General features: G+C 39.2%; 1 protein-coding gene across 1 annotated transcript; it reads right to left on the reverse strand.

Moving 5' to 3' along the window:
• Positions 1 to 470: 470 nt before the first annotated feature.
• Positions 471 to 19,620, reverse strand: LOC146313363 (cell division control protein 42 homolog). The gene is made up of 6 exons (XM_084739763.1): positions 19,520 to 19,620; positions 14,632 to 14,736; positions 5,094 to 5,166; positions 4,829 to 4,938; positions 3,361 to 3,558; positions 471 to 1,447 (listed from the first exon to the last, which is right to left on the reverse strand). The coding sequence occupies exons 2-6, from the start codon at positions 14,734 to 14,736 to the stop codon at positions 1,358 to 1,360; spliced, it is 576 nt and encodes a 191-aa protein (XP_084595889.1). The 5' UTR covers positions 19,520 to 19,620; the 3' UTR covers positions 471 to 1,357.
• Positions 19,621 to 21,037: the final 1,417 nt, after the last annotated feature.

Here is a 21,037-nt window from a genome sequence, read left to right on the forward strand (position 1 = left end):
TCATGACGGCCTTCCTGATCTCTGAAACTTCCTTTTGTCTTCTTGTGATAACAGGTTGGTTATCCCGTTATCTTGAGAGAATGAAATAATTAAATTAGCATCTTGCTATAAAAAAATAACTGCAAACACGGCAGTTCTCGGCTTCTGTGGGAATATAATTGATGCAATAGTTTGGATTTTTTGAAGTGTGCTTGTATGGCGTACTTATCCAAAGTCAGTGTGTTACCTGCAGTAGATGACGGTCGACACACCTACAGTTTGGAGAAGCAGCAGGAGAACCGTTGTGAGGAGCTAAGTAATGTGCTGCTGTGGACGGGGTCAGCAGCAAAACTTATTTTCGCTACCTACAAAAAATCTAAACAGTTTAAATGTATGCTATATTTAGACTATTTTCAATACTTTACGTTCCCCTCACAGCCTTTTTTTTAGTGAGAAACTGCGACTATATACGCCAGATTTTGCTTTCAGATTTTGCTTTCTCTTTCAAACCAACCAGACTCCACTGACAAAATCAGTAATTTTAGCTCACAGAACACGGAAGCTGCTGGTCTACTTCTGCCTCGACTTCTGAGTTTTAAAAGGCTAGATTATATTCAAATAAAGGCGGCTGTAGACCAGCACCTTCCGTGTTCAGCAAGGTAAAACTGAGCAAGCGAGAGTGAGAGTTGGTTTACATAATGGCGGTGTTCCATTGGACAAGGCTGTCTGACGGCAAGGTAAAGTGGTGAAAATGTTCTAAACTTAGCGTATGCTTACACTGATATTGACTTTTAAGGCGACTACAACATTTTGCAGATGACCCTGTCCACAGCAGTACATTGCTTAGCTCCTATGCTGGTACTCCTCTCTGCTTCTCCAAACTGGCGGCGGGTCAACCAACATTTACTGTAGGTAATACACTGCTAATGGACCCCACAGAGCTCCACTTTAAATAATCCAAACTATCCCTTTAATATTGCATCAACTTTATTTTTCAAACACGACCATCTGCGTCAAAGATTAAAATGATACTGCTTCTGTTTCAGCTGTAAGCGTGACTCCATCCACTGTTTGTGTCTTTAAGGCATCTGATGTTCAAACCTCTGCATTGCTCAACCTGCCTCCTCCTTTATAGTTTCCTGGTTAGTGAGGAGTGTTCATCACATGTGTTAGTCATATTATATCGACATGATGAAAATAAAGCCTGTCGAGAGCCCGTCTGTTCCAACACCACACCCACATTAAGTCTCTACGGCTGAAGGCACTGTTTAAACATGTGTCTACCTCGTCCACCTTCGCACCCTCTCCCTCCCCCGGCCTCTCTTCCCGTCCCCGCCCGCCCTCCGGCCACCTCCACCTCCTCTTCCTCCTGTGGCGTCTATAGCAGGACGCAGCGCTTCTTGGGTTTGGTGTCTGGAGGCTCCAGAGCTGCCAGGATGGCTTCGTCAAAAACGTTCTTCAGTCCCCTCTGAGAAAGAGACAGAAAAATGAGAAACACTCATGAGCTTTTCATCCCAGGAATTTCCTTTCTGTTTTTTGTTCAGGATCATCTACTTCTTTGTCAGCTGAATCATTTGGCACATTCATTTGTGATGTTGCCTGATTAGTCGAACTTTTCACCCCACGGTCAAACAGCTTAATTTGCTTCACCAGAGAGTGCTGCAGGAATGAGTCCTAAAACCCAGAAATGAGTTAGCATATTAGCACCGACAGTCCCCTCGTCCTGAAGCGAACAGGGCCTTTTGTTAGATGCCTGAAATAAGGTCTATGTCGTTTTTTAAATGATTATTTTTAGGGATTTTTTTCCCCTTTATTTGATAGGGACAGCTAAAGATATGACAGGAAAAGGGGGTAGAGAGAGAGGGATGACATGCAGCAAATGGGCTGCAGGCGTCAAACCAGTGGCCACTGCAGAGGATTGATAGCCTCAGTACATGGAGCACACTCTTCACAAACTGAGCTACAGGGGCGCCCCCACTTCAGAGTTTTTAAGCTTTTACGAGTCACAAAAAAGGCAATCGCTAAAAGTGGCTAAATGAAACTAGAGAGGTTGTCAGGGACTTTAAGTGTCATCATGCAGAACACGAGTTGCATCATGCGACCAGGTTTTAGGCCTTTTATAACAAAAGCTTTTTCCTTCTGGCAAATGCATTTGCACTTTAAAAATTATACAAGTGTTGTGTATTTGTGAAAATTATCTTTATGAACAAAACATGTAAAAAGCATAACCTTTCGTTTGCCAAAGACCTTATTTTCTGTACTAATCCCAACTCCCATACGTCATCCCTGCAGCACTTATCATCTCTAAAAAACGTGTGTGAGTAAATACACCAGTGCACATGCAGTGCTGCACCAGCTACGACTTAAACAGCAATATCTAAATAGCAATAATTCAACATATGAAATATTTATTTATTTTGTGGTGCACGTTCTGCTGTTTGTTTGTTCCTGTTTTTTATACATAAAGAAGTGGTTACCACTGATGGCAACCAAAGGCCAAGAACTGGTTGCGAATTTCTAAAAATGTTGGTGTAACATAAAAGAGAAGCTGCATTAAAGGTTGCCGGAAAAATATTTTACAAATACACTTTGACGCGTTTCTTCTTGTTGTACTGCAGACAAAGCATTAGTGTCATTCTGCCACGGTTCATCACATGCTTCCATTAGAAGATCAAAAAAATGAAACATAAAAGGAGCAGAGGTGTCAGAAGTGGATGAAAATGCACTGTCCCTGCCTTCAGATGTAACCTCTCTGTAGTCCTGGCAAAGGGGTTTTTCATGCCTTCATGCAATGCAAAAAAGCCCTAAAAGAAATGTAACAACAACAATCTAAATGTCCCATTACCACCTCCAGCAGGACTGAACCTGTATCATAATTAAGTCTGTGACTACCAGGCTATAAAACATAAAAAAAATCAGTGTAAAAGAGTCCAAGTCACATCCACAAATGTCTTTATGTCAAACAAAAAAAAAAGACGCAAATTGTAATGTCTGAAAGGCCAAAAACATAAAATTGTCAACAGTTTTAGCCTGAAAAATGATGTAAACAATCACTATTGAAACAATTAAAGACTAAACAATTAAATGACTAATCATTTATTGAGAAACTGTACTCCTTGTTGTTAAGATTATTTCCAGTTCATCTCAAAATTATGACTCAGCCACATCCAGACGTGTCTCCTCTTGTGATCAGTTCAGTAACTAGATGTTGCCACACTCATTAAAAAACAAAGCTCCTGATATCTGATTTATCTGTTTTCTTGTGATGATATCAGTGTTAAAGACATGCACATTTCTTGTAATGACCTGACCTGCTTGGTGTTGATACCCTGGCCCGTTTTTGTCGCTACAAAACATCAGACATCCTCTCTCCGTGCGTACCTGTGTCAGAGCCGAACACTCCACATATTTGACGGCCTTGAGGTCTCTGGAAAGTTTCTCTCCACTCTCACAGGTCAGGGCTCGCTGTTTGTTCTTGGCCAGTTTCTCCAGAGTGTTGCTGTCGTCTCTCAGATCCACCTGGGTCCCGACCAGCAGGAAGGGCGTCCGTGGGCAGTGGTGTGAAATCTCTGGCACCCACTGAGAAGAGGCAAAGCCAAAAGAAGAGTGAGGAATGTAATCTGAAAGTTCAGACTCAGGAATAAACACTCTTCAAGCGCAAAGTCACAGTCATCTTTCTAATCTGGGAAACTGAACAGTTTTATGAGAAAGATATAACCATAGTTCTCGTAATTTTAGGTTTAAAAAAATGATTGAGAAAGTTTTTGATAGTAAAGGGTAATTCTGGTATTTTTAAACCTTGGCCATATTTTGTTTTACATATTCTGGGGTCTAAATGAGAAATAGGTACAAAAAGTTTAGTGAAATCTAGATCACCTCAGCGTGCTGCTGAAAAACTTTGAGGACAAATGTGTCCGTTACAGTATTTTCTATAAAATGTCTTGTTTTTGCCTCTAACAAGCTGATTTTTTTTTTCTAAAGGCCTTTGCACACCAAGTCCATAATTTTCTGAATCCATTAGCAGATAAAACTTGTAGACACTGAGTCTGAGGCATTTTATTTTCCTATTTGTGGTGAAAATTCACAGTATTAGACAAATTAGAGTCGTCAAGCAGTGAGGATGATTTTGCTCTCCTTGCTCTCACGTCCAAGATTTCTCTGAGGTGAGTGTCCTCATGCTGAGGGCCAAGCTGGAGAGAAAGGTGGATACGCCATCTGTCTGCAGCCCCTGCAAGGCCTGACGCTGCCGTCGCTGTTACTCTCGCTCCTTTGCTCTCATTTTCTCTCTTGCATCTCTCCACTGGAGGTACCTCCTCGGGCTTTCCTGCATTTGGCTCTGCAGCTACCTGAAGAGGCTGAGCTGTCTACCTCCACACCGCACAGTGACACGGACAGAGAGGGAGAGCCACTGCATGCTCTCCTCATCCTCCTCATGGAAAATCAAACCTTTCAACCTTTAATCTCAGCGTGGGGTGGAATTTATTTTTACACATGCAACAATCTGGGGCAAAAAATACAGACTTGGTGCGCAAAAGTGTCTGACAAATTATAGAAAGGATCCCTGCAGAGATAGGATCTTGCTCTTTACCAAAAAAAGTCTATTTGTTTAACCGGAAACAGCTGCTCTCCTCAAAGCCGCCCGTCTCTACTGACACAAACAGTAATTTTACCTCTCAGAACACAGGAATTGCTGGTCTACAGCTGCCTTGATCAGTTAGTTAGCCTGTGTTATTTTGTGACTTCTGTGTTTTAAAATACAACCCCTTGCTTAGTCTGTCATATTTAAAACCCAAAGTCAAATAAACCTTAATCTCAAGCAGGAAATGACAAACACCGACAGTGAACGCACCTTCTCTCTGACGTTCTCAAAAGAAGAGGGCGATACGACAGAGAAACAGACAAGGAAGACGTCAGTCTGAGGGTAGCTGAGGGGCCGCAGTCTGTCGTAGTCCTCCTGACCTGCAGGGGGAGACACACAAATACTCTGATCAACACTATTAAATCATATCTTTCTGGTTACTACTATATGAGTACTATTGACACTAGGACTTTTCCTGTTGCTCTTGCTGTTTTTATACAGTATTTTATGAACTACATGCAGACTTTATTTTTACCTGCAGTGTCAAACAGTCCCAGAGTGTACGGCTCCCCACCGATCATCACTGTCACTGCATAGTTATCAAAAACCTGAGGGAGAGAGACAAGAGAGGAATGATGGGAGGAGACAGAGAGGGAACATAAAGGACAGTGAAAATAGGAAGTAAAAATGTGAAAAAGACATATGATCTCAAAACAAAACAGGAAGTATAGATCTCATCTTTATGAGACTTGGGAGTGTCCAACAAGAAGACACACTCATGTTCTGTACTGCACTTGAAAGGCGCACATTCCCTATAGCCTGTAACCTAAACCTGCAAACGAACAGCCTTTTGAAGAAGTGAGGACCAGACAGAAATGTCTTCTCTCTCCAAAAACGTCCCTTCTGTCACCGTCTGAAACTCACACCAATCCTCACAAAGATAGACGTACAAGAGCGCACACACACACACACAACTAAAGGTTTCAGATCATTGCAGCCCTTTCAGTAATTTCAGAGAGAAGCTTCTTCTTAGTTTGACCATGTCCAAACTGAACAGAACAGGGCAGCATATTTATCTGGGGAAGTGGGTTTTTTAATAGAACATAATTATACACTGGGGCAAAACTTTGGCCACATTTTTCTTTTTCCCCCTAACCCTGCACGTCAAAGGTCAGAAGGCTTAAACAAGAAAGGACATGATATGTTGGAGAAGCTGTTTGTCATATTCAATAACACACAAATACTCTGACTCATGGCAGTAACCAGCTTATGGCAGTATTTTAATTACAACATTGACAAAATGTCTCTTAAAGCCCACATGCATATTTGTCCACCTTTCATTAGTCATTGAATTAACAGTTAACTGCCTGACACCATGTTACTTTGTGAACACCCAGTTTATTGCCTCTAGTGACCTTTGATGTGCAGTTTACATGCAACACAAGACAAGCGGACTGGATAGAAATTGACGGCAACTCAGACACATTGTCATAAACTTTAAAAAGGCCTTGAGTCTCTTAAAACATTCAAAACTGCAAGGTTTGAAACAAAGAGAGAAAAAGTTTAAACTTAACAAAGGTTTAACAATCAAATCTACTTCTTCAGTAACCTGATAATCAGACTGAAGCTGTTTTCACATATGGACTTTCACACGTGTAGCACACAAGAGGATTGCTTATATCAGACGTGTTTCCATATGTTAGAAATACTCCATTTGGTTGAGGTGAGGGGTGGCACCTGTGTGGAGCACGCAGGGGGAGGAGGAGAACTGACGTCGTAACGTAATAATGACTGTTTTTGCATGAATATCAATCCCTGTTTTTAGCTGCATCACTGCACACAAAGCAATGCAGGAGCGACAGCATGGCAGGCAGTAAACAACTTTACAAAAACGATTGTCAGCCCAGCAGGAGAGATGCTCCGTGGTATCCTCAAAACATGAGCACATTTAGTTGAGAAGCGTAAAAAGATGTGGGCGAAACTTAAGTGAGAGCAAGACAGGGTCATCAGTGTGTCATATCAAAAATTGACAGCATCTCACTTCCTTTGCAGCTGAGAGGGCTGCCGACAACCCCTCCTCTTGGGTTTCACCGGTGCTTGTATGAAACGCTAAACCACATCAGGTAATCACAAAAGTGACTGCCTCAGCGTATCGTGTTTAAAAAATGCGAGTACTAACTTTACTAGTTACTGTTATTTGATAACCACTAAAACAGTTTGAATAGGGGTAAATAGAAATTCACTGATTGGCAACTAGAGTAGAAAAAAACAGTCTTTGTACTAGGGAGAGGGCAGGGTTAAATGCATTTAGTGTCCAGTCAAACTGATTTGGACATTTGCGTTCACACTTACAGCTCCTCCAGGTAATGTCTCGATAAGTGCAGAGTTGCTGTGCCTGCATTAAAGGGGCTTCAGTTGCCATTTCATTTTACTGCATTCATTCAGCCTGACACTGTGTCAGACGATTTCTAGTTGACACAAATGCTGCGACAGCGGTTGCTTCAAGCGGTTAACTTGTCCAGTGTGCACCTGGTAGACAGGTCTGTAAGGAAATTAAATCAGAATTCCTGTTGTCAGGCATTGCTATTTTGGTAAGTCAACTCATACAGCTGCGTAGATCTCACCCACGCTTGTTGGCATATTTGTGCTATTTTTCGGGTTCTGGCACAACCCTGCCAACAAAGCTCTGATTATCTGGTCAGTTATTTCACCGACTGTGAGAAACCACAATTAATGAGCACATCAGACCTATTCCCCAAACAAACCGGAGACGTGGGGAGCAAGTCGGAGGTCTGGAGCCAGGAGACTTCTGCAGGGCTGTGTAGGTGTGGTTTGATGTTTTATTGACAGTGCTGTCTCCCTAGCAACAGCTGTCAAACTCCAATTCTTAGGTATTTCTATTTCATTATATAATTTGTGGGTGGAAGAAGGTGACATAGCCTTTTTCCAACAGGGAAAATCAAACCAGCATTATAGTAACTTTTTGGAAGAAGCTACAAAAAAGGTTTTAATGAGCTGCTTTGAACGGCCTTACTCAGATTCAAAACTTTGTGTGTGCCTGTAAAAAGCCTTTCTATCCTTATTAATGGTTGGAGAAACTGTTAAAACTGCCCTGCTGTTCAGGTGAACACACACTCTGTCAGCTCGTCTCCCTCCTGTTTCATCACTCTTGTACCTTCAGGCTGCTGCCATGTACAATAACACAGCAGCACGGCCCCAACATGCCTGCTAACCTCGGCTCTGAGAGCGCGGAGGTGAGCTGAGGCGGGGAGTGTTTTATAGTCGCTGTGCCTGCTTGAATACACAGTACGGCTTCAGCACGCCGAGCTGCTGCAGTTTGCCGTAGCCTGCAGATACGGTTTGGTTTTAATGTTTTTGTAATTTCCGTATGCACAGACAGGTTCCAGATAAACTGGAGGATGTAGCCTGTAGGAGAGCAAACTACATCAACATGAATTCAAGCTGGGTTTACTCCCATGTCTGTTTAGTCTATATTTAAACAGGCGGGCTCACAGCAGGTGACTGGAAACGCTTGTTGCACGATGTCTGCTACGTGCAGGGCTGCACTGAACTGCAATACTTCTCTGGTACTGACTGAAATGTGTCTGTGGAACCGAGAATCAAACTGTTAAGTACTGAAATCAGGCACTGAAATTGTGTTTGGTTTCTTGATAAAAACCACAGCAAAAAATAAAATATAAAGTAACATTTAAAAACAAAAAAACTATGGCCAAATCAAACTGTATTAAGACATGTAAACTGTACCTTTTTGTTCTTAACTTGAAACAGGGAAAATCACAATGTTTGTTTACAATAACGTCTGGGTAGAAAACCCAAGCTTCTGGTGGCAGCAACATTTTGAAACGTAGGCCTATGCATCTCTTTTATCTAAAATGCCTGCTTTATACTTTTGCTAACATCAGATTAAAGACCTAATTTACTTGCTGGACCACAGACTAAAGAAAATGACAGCCTGAGTTTACCCCAAACTAGCAGTTAGTCCGACAGGTGGTGCTGAGAAGATCTGGTTTACCAAAGACGCTAACAAATCAACACAGTACATAAAATAAGCAAAGCAAGGAACATCATAAAGATTGCACCACTGTGTTAAACCTTATATATCTTTAATTGTTAAGAGTTAGAGCTAAAAATGGCAACAGAAATAAAGAAATTTGCCATTTTAACATATCTCCTCAAATTCAAATCAACTGTTGCTACTACTCTATCTATTCAGAAGTGACGGCTGTTGTTAGTGCGATGTCACGGTGATTCAGGAGAAGAAAACAACACTTGTAACCATGGTAACTGCATACAACAATGGTGACAACAGAGGGAGCCACAGAATGCACAAAAATACAAAACTGTGACAAATATCAGACTCAAATTTTACTGAAAACAACTCAACTAAAGAGTTTCTTTTTAATTATCAAAACTACAATAATCAAACGGAATTTAATGTGATTAAAACTAAATCACAAAACAATCATCATGGAGTGGTGCTTGGGTGTGGAAAAAATGCGTCCCTCTTCAGTTTTGGGATCCAAAGTTTGCACTGAGTCATTCTGGTGGTGAAAATTTAAAAAGCCTTTATAACTATAACTATTTTACTATATACTATAATTTTAAAACATTACTCATAAGTTAAAATAATTTGAAGTGCAGCAAAAAGGAGCTGATAAGATTCTGGATTAGTATAAATTAAGCATTGTAATCTTGTTGAGATATTTGGCTTAAAAACTCTGTCTTTCTGGCTCATTTCCTATTTTAGAACAAAAACAAGACAAAAGGAACAAGTGCCACAACATATTTCATAAGTCTAATTAGATAGTGCTGTTCAAGTTGTTTTTCATGGTGATACTTTGCATTTTCAGTAGTTTGTGTTACATTTTCAGTTAATGTCGGGACACACTACAGGGCAAAGGCCGCTGACAGAGAATTGTCAATTGTTTTTTTTCTGTTAGGTGTTCAGTAAAAAGTGAATTTACTTCATCAAATGTTACTTGCTTTGTTTTTCCAGAACTGAGAGGAAACATTGGACGTCACTCAGATTAATAAGACAATTCAGGGTGTAACAAACACATGCACAAACACGCACACACACACTCACTCACACCCACACACAAACACAGAAACGAACACACTTGTCAGTTCAAGTTGAGGCAGAAACACTGTGTGATGCGTTGAGGCGCAGTGGAGGGGCAAGCCATGGAGACAAACAGACTATAATACTTCAATAAAATACAAACTACACACACATGCTCATTGTTCACACACACACATACTCAGACTTAGACACACACACACACACACACACACACACACACACACACACACACACACACACACACACACACACACACAGACAAACCAAAGCATATACAGGTTTGTGATGATAATGTGTTTGGACAGAGCTCAGACTGCAGAAGCTGCTAGAAACAGACTGATCACAACAAAGCGGCTACTGTGGAAAAGAGCTGCAGCTACATGGAGAAGTGGTCAGTTATTTAGTATTACAATCACTTTACTATATTCTATAACTGATTTACATTTTGCGCATTGATTCCACATTGCATGGTGTATTTAGATTTGAAACGGTACCAAATTTGAGCCCGGAATGAGCTGCCTGACAAAGACACTCCAAATAAAAAGTTCCGGATGTGACAGTAAGGAGACATGTCTCTTCCTGCAGGAGACTTCCTCTCTCCTGATTTCTTATTGTGGTTGTTTGTCAGCTGACTGACAGGAAAATGCTCAACGCAAACACAATGAAGTAGACAGTCTGTCCATGTTTGCTGTGAATTTGGTTAAAGGGGGTTAAAGTTGAAAGTTTGCTCTGTGTTATCAATCATGATTACTGGTTTCAAAGTTTTAAGATAAAACTGCTGTCAGTAACAGGATAATACTGGCTGGAAGAGAATGTCGTAAATGCAATAAAAACAATAAGGGTGAGCACACAATGGGACAACAAGTAATAAAATAATTGCATAATTGTTTCTCACTGACCAAACTGCTCAGCAGCTTGGATGAGTGGGAGGTCTGTAATCACTATTATTATTGTTATAATATGGACAAATTTGACTGTTGTTGCTTACTACGCCCAAGAGTATTAGGACCACTGAAAAGAAAAAACAAGTTGAAAAGAAAAAAGAAAGACTGCTGTTCTCACTTGCAGGATGCACTCTGTGGGTATAAGCTGGTCATTGGGCGACTTGTTTTAGTCTGCATTTTCAAGGTCCCCAGGAAACAACAACCACCTCTGAGATAGCAACCCGAAACTATAAATGGCTGAATAGCTTCTTGGATGCCAGTAGTACAAAGGTAAACAGGCTAACAGCTGTTGCCTTTTCTTTTGCAGTGATGCAGTCGTGTTAATGCCAGAACTCACCTCCCCACATGCACATGTTCCACTAAAACAAGTACCCCTCTGACACTATTTAAATTATCTGCATCCTGAGCTTACCGCCGCCCGAAACGAGTGAAACTGGTTAGGAAAAGTAAACACGGCAGGGTGTTTTTCCCCCTATGGCAGAAGGTGTATGTGCGAAGCCAGAGTTTTCTCCAGCACTTAACAGTCTAGAGATAAGTCTGGCTATGTGAGACTAGCAGATTGCAAACACCTCACCTCACCTGCCCCTTCTAAATATATAAGAGAGAACCTGCAGAGGCTGCAAAACTTGCAAAAAATGTGAAAGGCCCTATCTAGAGCCAGTCTTTGGTTTGTCTCTCGTGGGCTATTGTTGAAATATGGCCATGGATGGGGACCCGCGCCCTCTGTAGATATAAAGGGCTCATTCTAAGGTAATGAAAACACAGTGATTATACACTATTGAAAACATACAATATTATGAATGTTATATTCCATTATGCCAATAGATTCCCCTAAATCTTACACACTGGACCTTTAAGGGAGAAACATTTTTTATATTATGAGAATAAAATGGCATACATTATCATTGGATTGGGCTTAAAATATGTTAATAATGTGTTTATTAGTGAAACCCATAACTTCAGATTGAACCTTCAGAAATATTACAACTTTAATCTCAAAATATATCGGCTTAATTCTTGAAATATAAGAACTTCTTTCTCTTCAGGGGTTTTTAAAATGCTGCCTGTGGGCCAATGGCAGTCCATGTCAGTACTTTCATTTTCATAGTTCATATTTAATTCACTACTCGACTACTGCATTAAAATGCGTCCCCCTGACAAGCACCTGTCAGGTTAGGAATGACAATGTCAGCAAAACCAGACAGTGCTCAGTTACTTTATCTGCGTTGTTGAACAAAACAAGAAAGAAACTTTGTGCGCTTACGACACGCCGAGGTTACAAGTATCTTTTTCTTTCATTGCTAACAACAACAACTTCATTTTTAAAAACTATTACAATTTTATTCTAGAAGTATGAGATTACTGTCAGAATATTTTTACTTAATTCTCAAAATATAACAACTCTATTCTCAGAAAATTACAAAAGTGATTTATAGTTTATTGAAATTCTATACATTTATTTACAATTGGAGAAATTTAATATTTCTGCTTGTTGCATTAGTATTTTTGCACAGCTCTGATAAAGTACTTTGATTTGTCAGGTATTTCATTCACTGGATCGATTTAAAATCTGAGAAAGTCACTTCATGGCAATCTACTTTATATGGATACTGTGATAAAATGACATAGTGTATGATGTCATACTTTATCCAGTTGCCCATCCCTAAGAGTAGGCGGTCTAATAAACATCTGTACATAATAAAAAAGAAATAGACAGTGGGTTTTGGGATAGTACTGACATTTCATACTAAATAGTTAAAAATCATTGCAGAGGGAGGGAAATGTGAGCGACAGACAGTCAGACAGGAAGAGGAAGATAAAGCTGAGTCAGCACTTCTGGTTCTGCAATGCTCTGATCAAACTGTGCTGACGAGTGACAGAGAGACAGACGGACAGAGAGAAAGAGAGAGAGAGAGAGAGAGAGAGAGATGGGGTACCGATAGAAAACAGTAGAGAATTACTCATCAAACTGCAGTCAGCAGTCACTGAAGCTGCCCATCAATTGGGCATATTTAAGATATTTCCAGTAGGACAGTCCTGCCAGTCAACAGTCAGTCAGCTGTTTTCTGACTGTCAGAGTTTGCAGGATGAATCGAGCTGAGGTGATGCTCTGGACCACATTTTACAGCAGGGCCGCTTCTACATTGTGCTGCTTCAGCATGACACAACACTTATGAACCACAAAAAATCAAACAGGAAATGTAGGGAGACAAACTCAAGAAACTCTCTAATTTTCCAACTTGCAAGCACTTGAGAATAAGCAACCACACACATATATCAACGCATACAAATGCACACAAACACACAGAGGGAATCCTAAGAATCCACCCAAACAGCAAGCACCAGATACTTTGAGGTTCTGCCATCATTAACATTACAAACAGCTTGTGTGTGCATGTCAGCGACACTTGCAGTGTGTGTGTTTGATTCTCTCTGGGCCCAGCTTTATGAAAACGTAGCATTAAAGAAATAGTTTTATTTTTGCTTTAATTCATGAGCTCTGGAGGTGCAAGTAGGCAGACTGTTATCTTTGGACACAGCCAAGCCAGCTGTTTCCACTGCTTTCAGTCTTTATGCTGAGCTAAGCTAACCATCTCCTGGTTGTAGCCTCATACTTACAGGACTGAGAGGAGTAACTAAGCCTGGGTGATACTAACTGAAAAACCTCCATCACTATCACAATAGTCAAGTTTCATATTGATCGCTATCAATAATTATTAGCAATGTAAATTGTGACTGACAACATGTTCTATGCTTCAAGGGATGGAAGCAGCTGAGGTGAGAAAAAATTAGTAAATATGACAATATTTTTGACCAAATAGCTTGTAATTGCAACAATAGACTGTAGTAGGGATGGTGCATTCATAAAATCTTAACCCAATGAGAGTTTTAATAAATAATCAGCCGTAATGTGGATATAATGACTGAGTGGGTAAAGGCAAATAGGCAAAGTTGCAGCCTTTAAAACCAAGAAAAGGACAACACTTATACCATATCATGATATAATGATATGCAAAATCTATCACAATACCACAATACAATATCGATATACTGCCCAGCCGTAGCAGTAACCCTATCAATGTTCTCGTTTATCTCTTTCCTTGACAGTTTACTTCAAGTTTATTACAAGGTGGATTTTATTTTTAACAAAATGACATTTCTGTTGTGACTTTGTTGCCACCAAATATTCCGTTTAGGATGCCAGTTTCCTCAACTAGTCTGGCTTGTTTTTCATCAGAAACAAATCCTTCAGGAAACACATCACAATTCATGTGAAAAGTGGACAACACAAATGTTACATTTAAGGAAAGATGTGGCGTGTTAAATTGCGCTAACTGTACCAAATTTAGGGAGGCCCGTAGAACCAGTGCTTAAAAACATTAGCGTCTATCCCTGACTAATGTGAAGAAGGTTACATCAGATCTGTGTGGAGCCATTATGGTTATATTACAGAGCCACAGGAGCAGAAACAGCTGTCATGTGAGTTAAATTTTCTCTACATAAGCACATTTTTAGAAAAAGTGTTTCCATCTCCCATTAAGTGCATTAACTCTTTTTTTTTTTTTGAAAAAGCACCTCATCAGGGCGTGAAAACCCTTTTGCGAAAGTGAGGATTTTTTAATTTTGCCTTTTCCATCAACTTTTTCTAATACACTTTAGGGATCTGGGATCTAAGATCCTGAACATGGCCTTAATGAAATGCAACAGAGCAAAACAACACAAAGTCAGCACACCTGAACTGTTAGTAATAATCCCTCCTTAAAAAGAAAAATACGTGCGTACTATAAATACAGAAGTGTCATCGTCCATTTTTAGTTTTGGTGTCAGATCATTGCTTATGTAATCCAAGCCCAAACAAACTATAAACAAACAAGTGTTGCTTCCTGTGTGACAGGAAGTACAGGGGCACCACTGAGTGTGAAGAACAGTAAATGAAACTTTGCTACTGTGTGTCTGCTAAAGGTCAGTTATGATCAGTTTGCTGCAAGTAAATAAAAAGTATTTTTGCTGTTAAAGTTACTCACCGTGGGGACGTATTCAGAGGGAAACTTGTTGGTGGTGTACGATATGAGAAGGCATGTTTTCCCCACCGCACCGTCACCCACGACCACACACTTTATAGTCTGCATCTGAGGAGGAGGAGGGAAGAAAAGAGAGACAGAAAGGATGGAGATGAAACAGGACATAGAGAAAGTATTTGGTTATTGACAAGATCATTGGACTGAAAAAACATCTATGTTAAGTTCATAATATAACTCATTCATAAATACACGCAGACTATTAAATTTACCTCTGAAAGGGTTATTTAAAATGACTGGTTGGTTGGTTGGCTTGACTGACTATTTATTATGGTGTGGGTTTCATAGTATGGCAGAGGAGCATCACTGGTCCAGATTTGGCAAGTACACCAGACTCACCAAACTCAAATCAAATTGTTAAACTCAGCAGCGCTGATCAAATATGGATCAAGATTCTGCTCCTGCGTTCCCTGTTTCTCATCTTAAATGTTTAGATTTAGGTTTAGGTTTAAATTTGAGAAAGTTTTTGATCAAGCAGACATTTTTTTCCTGCTCGTATTTCACATTTCATTGCTCTGATTGTTTGTAGGTCTAGCAGGGGCATTTTGGTCTGCAGCTGATGATAACATCTGGTGGAAATTTAACTAAGAGATTCCACACATTTGTGAACTGGGCTATGTCAGGCTACTGGGGAAATATATAGACATTCCCAAACTTTTTCAGATCAGTGACCCCAGTTTGAAAATTACTGGAATAGGACAAGGGTGCATCCTGACACATCAACAGACACTGGGACACCCCCATGATGACCTCGACATACCACCAATGTTGCCCTGAAGACTCTTGTAATAGTAATAATAATAATAATAATAATAATAATAATAATAATAATAATAATAATAATAATCTTTATTTATAGAGCACTTTTCAAAATTCACATTACAAAGTGCTTCACAAAGGCAACAAAATAAAACAGACAGGATCAAGAGTCACACCACAGCTAAAACAGATAAAATAAAATGGTACAGTGCAAAAATAAAAATAGTGCACAACAGTTCAAACTTAGATAAAATCAGGAAAGGCTCTCCGATAAAAGTATGTCTTAAGAAGAGATTTAAAGGAGATCACTGACTTGGCTGACCTAATTTCCTCAGGCAGACTGTTCCAGAGCCTTGGGGCCATGACTGAAAAGGCCCTGTCCCCTTTAGTTTTCAGCCAGGCATGAGGAACAGACAAGAGACCTCTGCCCGAGGATCTCAAGAAACGTCCTGGTATGTAAGGTACTAACAGGTCAGAGATGTACGAGGGAGCGAGGCCACTGAGAGCTTTAAAAGTCATCAGTAAAATCTTAAAATCTATTCTAAAGTATACAGGGAGCCAATGTAGAGACGCTAAAACAGGAGTGATACGATCGTGTTTCCTAGTTCTGGTTTTGAACATTCTGAAGTCTGTTAATAGATTTTTGGTTTAAGCAGGTAAAAAGGCTGTTGCAGAAATCCAGGCGTGATCAGATAAAAGCATGTAAAATAATTTCTGTGTCTTTAAATGATAATCTAGAACGTATTTTTGAAATATTTCTTAGGATGATAAAAACATGACTGCACAAGCTTTGTCGTATGATATTCAAAATTTAGGTTTGCATCAAACCACACTCCCAGATTTCCAGCAACAGGCTTGATATGATCTGTTAGGGGACCAGCAAATGGTGGGATTTGTGTAATCATTAGCTGGGGCCCAATCAACACGAAAATCAACAGCAGCCATTAAAAGGTCATTTGTGACCTTAAGCAGGGCCGTTTCGGTGCTGTGGAACTTCTGGAAGCCAGACTGAAATTTCTCAAAAGTGTTATTATTTTCCAGTGCTGATAGAAATTGCTTGGACGCTGTTTTCTCTAAAATTTTTGAAATAAATGGCAATTTGGACATTGGTCTGTAATTTTCGGGGAGGGAGGGGTCCAGACCACTTTTTTTTTAAAGTGGGTTCACACATGAACACTTCTTAATCTTGGCTTTGGGAAATTGTGATGAGCATTTTTAGTATTTTCTGACATCTTAGGAACCGAACAACAACAACAACTGATACTGAAAATGATATGCTACAGTAAGTATAAATGGTGGCAAATTTCTGACGGACCCTTTGAAAATCATACAATATCCTAAACAAACGGCTGCTTAGTAAAAGAATTTATGTGCTGATAAACTTTGAGAATAAACAACAAAATAAGGTTTTTCCATAACCAGTATTGGAGATGCTTCTGATTAGGGCTGCAACTAATGATTAGTTTCATAGTCGATTAATCAGTTGATTGTTTTCTCGATTAAACAGTTGTTTGGTCTGTAAATTGTGAAAAATGTGGATCAGTATTTCCCAAAGCACAAGATGACATTGCCAAATGTCTTGTTTTTCCCAGAACCCAAAGATGTTGAGTTTACTGGCATAAAGGAGTGAAGACACCAGAAAATATTCACATTTAACAAGCTGTAATCAAGGTAATTTTACTTTATTCTTTAAAAATGACTCACACAATCATTTGATAATCAAAATAGTTGGCAATTAATTTTTCAAATGGACTAATAATGGATTAATTGTTGGTAAGTATGCAAGTCTATCAGGTAATTTATTACCCCCAAAATGGGACCCTGCTATTTGTTTTTTTAATCCACTGGTATGGGATTGATACTCGGCTGATATGCAAAGTTCAAGTATCAGAATTTATATCAGGAATAATGGTATCAGCGCATATCAGAAACAGAAAGAAACATTGCTACCCCTTTTCTTGTCTTGTATGTTTGAGCTGCATGTTAACATCCTGCAGCCCTCAGCCTGTATGTATCAGGTGGCAGGTTGACTAGGATGCCATGAGGGTTCGTAAGCAGACCGAGTGTGGGGCAGTTAACAGAAACAGCGGTATCTGTATAAGGCAGTGTTTACTACACACTGACTGGAGATCCTGTGACCGTCCAGACAGCCGAGCAGCTCACATACCCAGGCTGCCGCTTCATTAAGGGGGACAATGGTAAAGGGGTATGGGCTGCCACTTCATCACTGGCTCTTTGTCTGAGCCTCTTGGCAGTGGAAGCACTCAGCTGAACTCTGATGAGTCAGGGACAAGTTAACAGGTCATCTGCAGGGACCATGATACCAGTTATGTCTGCATAATTCAGTCCTCACAGGTATTTCACATGCAAGCAATTCCAGAAAAATGCACAGATTAGTGGCAAACATGTCCTTTCAATGAACTACTGTTTCTTGTACACAATGTTATCTGCATCAAGTTGATCCTGTTTTGCCATCTGCAGCCTTTAAAGATGCAGCAGCTGATTACTTCCATTACAGGCTCAGTTACTCTTTCACTCTAAGTTTCATCTTTAACAAAAGCACTTGTTAATTCCAGAGGCTTAATGCTGAATAGATCAGTTGATGAATCGATCTGTCAAAAGCAAATATGATCATCTTTCCAAGTCATCAAACAAGGAAAAATGTCAAATATTTGCCATTTTAATTTCCTCAAATGTAAGGACTTGCTGCTTTTCATATTTTTTTCAAGTTCATATAGATGTAGTTTGTACACAACTGAAGGTAAGAAAGGCTAAGATTTAGTGAGCAAGGACATTTAATTTAATATTCTACAGCTCCAACCTAACCAAATCTGACATCACTATTAAAACAAAAACAGGACTGACTTTTTAAATGTTCATTTACTTTTTTCTAGTAAAGTACATTCAAAAACTTCACAAATATATTTCAGATGTTATGGAGCATTTTGCCTAAAAAAAAAAAAAAAAAAAGAAAGAAAGAAATTAAATGCTTTGCAGGCTGTGAAAAGGCCTTAAGCATAAACGTATATAAACAACTATATGTTGCTTCATCTAAATGTGGGAAGCTTTAACTTGAGAATCTTAGCAATGAGCCTAATCAATTATCAAAATAGATACAGATTAAATTTTCTGCCTATGAACTTTGTTTCAGCTCTAATTAACTGTTACTTACAACCCCAAAAACCCACAAAGATTTTAAAATGAAACCATAAAGTAAATCTTTAGAGTGTGATATGGAAGCAAACGTTTGGCCCTTCAGGTTGATGAAACAAACATTACATTAATTATCTAAGTTGGAATCAAACCATTTTCTGTATGTATGAAACTAAATCAAATCTGACATTCCTACAATACTGCTGCCAGCTGACAACACAGGAGACAGCTGACAGTCCATCAAACAAATACAGACGTCTTAAGTTTAGTTCTAATAAGTTTTTGAGCCATAAATTATGTGATATCCACCTATATTTAGGCGTTTTAGCGTTTTTAAGTCACTTCCGCATTGAAAACTGGCAAAAACTTGGTAAAAGTTTTTAACACAGGTCAGCTCGTTAGTTATGTTGTCTGAACTCAGCTCAAGTTGTTAAATGCCAACGTCTCTACTTGTTGACAACATTTATCAGCAGCTCGAGCTAAATGTTAAAAAGTTTACTCCTGCGTGGCTAGCCTATGTTAGCTTCGTAGCTAACGTGAAGTTACATCCGTCAGACCCCCACCCACAACAAAAAGGCCTGCTTAGAATAAGTTTAAAATTAATTTAACGACAAAACAGCACTTTTGAAAGCTGTATGGATATCGCTTCAGAGAAGCTCATCCCTGTAAGCGGTCTGGTTTACCAGCAAAATCACACCGGTTAACTTTCAGCAGAGATTTACCAGCAGCAGAAGCTAGCAGAGTTAGCTAAAGGAAACAGTTTGTTTTGACAGCTGCCGGTTAGCACATTTAGCTGTCGGTGGGATAACAGTCACAGCTTTTACAATGAAAAGACTCATTCTAAAGCATACTGTTGTTTCTCTGCTGATATTTCAGTGTTTATCGTCAGTAAATTGAAGTTAAAGACAGTGACAGACTGTACCTTGTCTGCTCTCAGCCGCTGGAGTGCTCGTAATGTTGTGCTACGTTCAGGTGCTTCCCGTAAACTCCCCCTTCCCCCAGTGCGGAAGTCGGAAATATGACTTGTGGTATGTTCAAGTTCCTCTTGACTCATTGTTGTTAATATACTGTATATAATGGTTTTGTGTTTCCGCCACGTGATGTCTGTTTTCCATGGTTTTCTCAAATGTAAGACAAATCATTTAACCATGTACATTTCTCAGAGCCATTCAAACTTAACTTTTAAAATACGGAATCCTCCCATTTAAAAAAAAGGCCTCAAACATTTTCATCTTAAAATCTTGACTCTATCAGTTATAAATATCTTTTTGTAAGTTTTAATAATATATCAACTATCCCCCACAGATTGTTTCCTCTTTTTTGCATAGATGTTTAACCAATCATCAAGGACTATTAGCTAAACTCAAGTTTCTAATTCCTCACTTTTGACCAAAATGAATAAAAGTGAACCTCTGCATAAACATACTATTCTGCTGGGTGACTAAAATAGATGTGGTTACTGCAGATAGGCCTGCAATATTCTCACATAAAATATTTTTTGCAATAACAATTCAGCTGTGCATAATCTGGTACACATTGGCATCAACATCACATTTATTTACTTATTTATTTATATTTATAATAATAATCTTGCATATTAATCGACCCCCTTTTTCAGTATTATTGTTTCTTTATGTTTTTAATACATTGTAGTATAAATGTTTTTACATGTTTCTTATTGTCTATTTTTCTCTGTATATATTGCAGTGTAATACACATATTTGTACGTACTTCTATTCTTGGATTAGCTGTAACTGTAACATAACCAATTTTTTTCCGCAGAATCAATATTTATGATTACGTGTGTTCCCAAGGTCAAGAACGAGCCACCATGCTGACTGAAACATAATCCTACAGCATAAAATTATATTTTAAAATGCACCTGTGCACAAGCTCATGTCCATAAAGAAATGGTTTACCCTGTTTGGACTTGACTTAAGATATTTTGAACTGTCCCTGAATGTACCATCATGGCTGGTCAGGTAATCTGTGGGTCTATTTAGCATTTAAAGATATGTAGGTTTACTTAAGTTTGTTAAATCAAATACTCAAATACCTTAACTCTTAATGACATAAAAACACTTCATTTATTTTATTAATGTCAATTTTACACTTATAACAGCAAATATTACATTAAGCATTGGCAAAACTGGCATTCATGGTTATTGAGGACTATTACAGTAAAGATGAGGTATTTTATCACTGACCACCAGAGGGTGATGTAGTACACACCTGGTGTTTTTAGGGTTACTACAGTGCTTATACAGTACAGAACCATTTTAGATGCCTTAGCACAATGTTAGGGTGGTGACATGGCATTCATTCGCTATTAGCTTTGTCTCAGTATCTGTCTTCCTCTCCTAATTCAGACATCTGCATAGATTTCTGGTCAACTGTAGGTATGTTTACTCACAAGTAATTGCATGCCTCAACTGCACAC

The sequence above is a fragment of the Lutjanus erythropterus genome, chromosome 16 (assembly GCF_056507025.1).
Source record: "Lutjanus erythropterus isolate fLutEry1 chromosome 16, fLutEry1.hap2, whole genome shotgun sequence".
Classification (NCBI taxonomy): Eukaryota; Metazoa; Chordata; class Actinopteri; order Lutjaniformes; family Lutjanidae; genus Lutjanus; species Lutjanus erythropterus.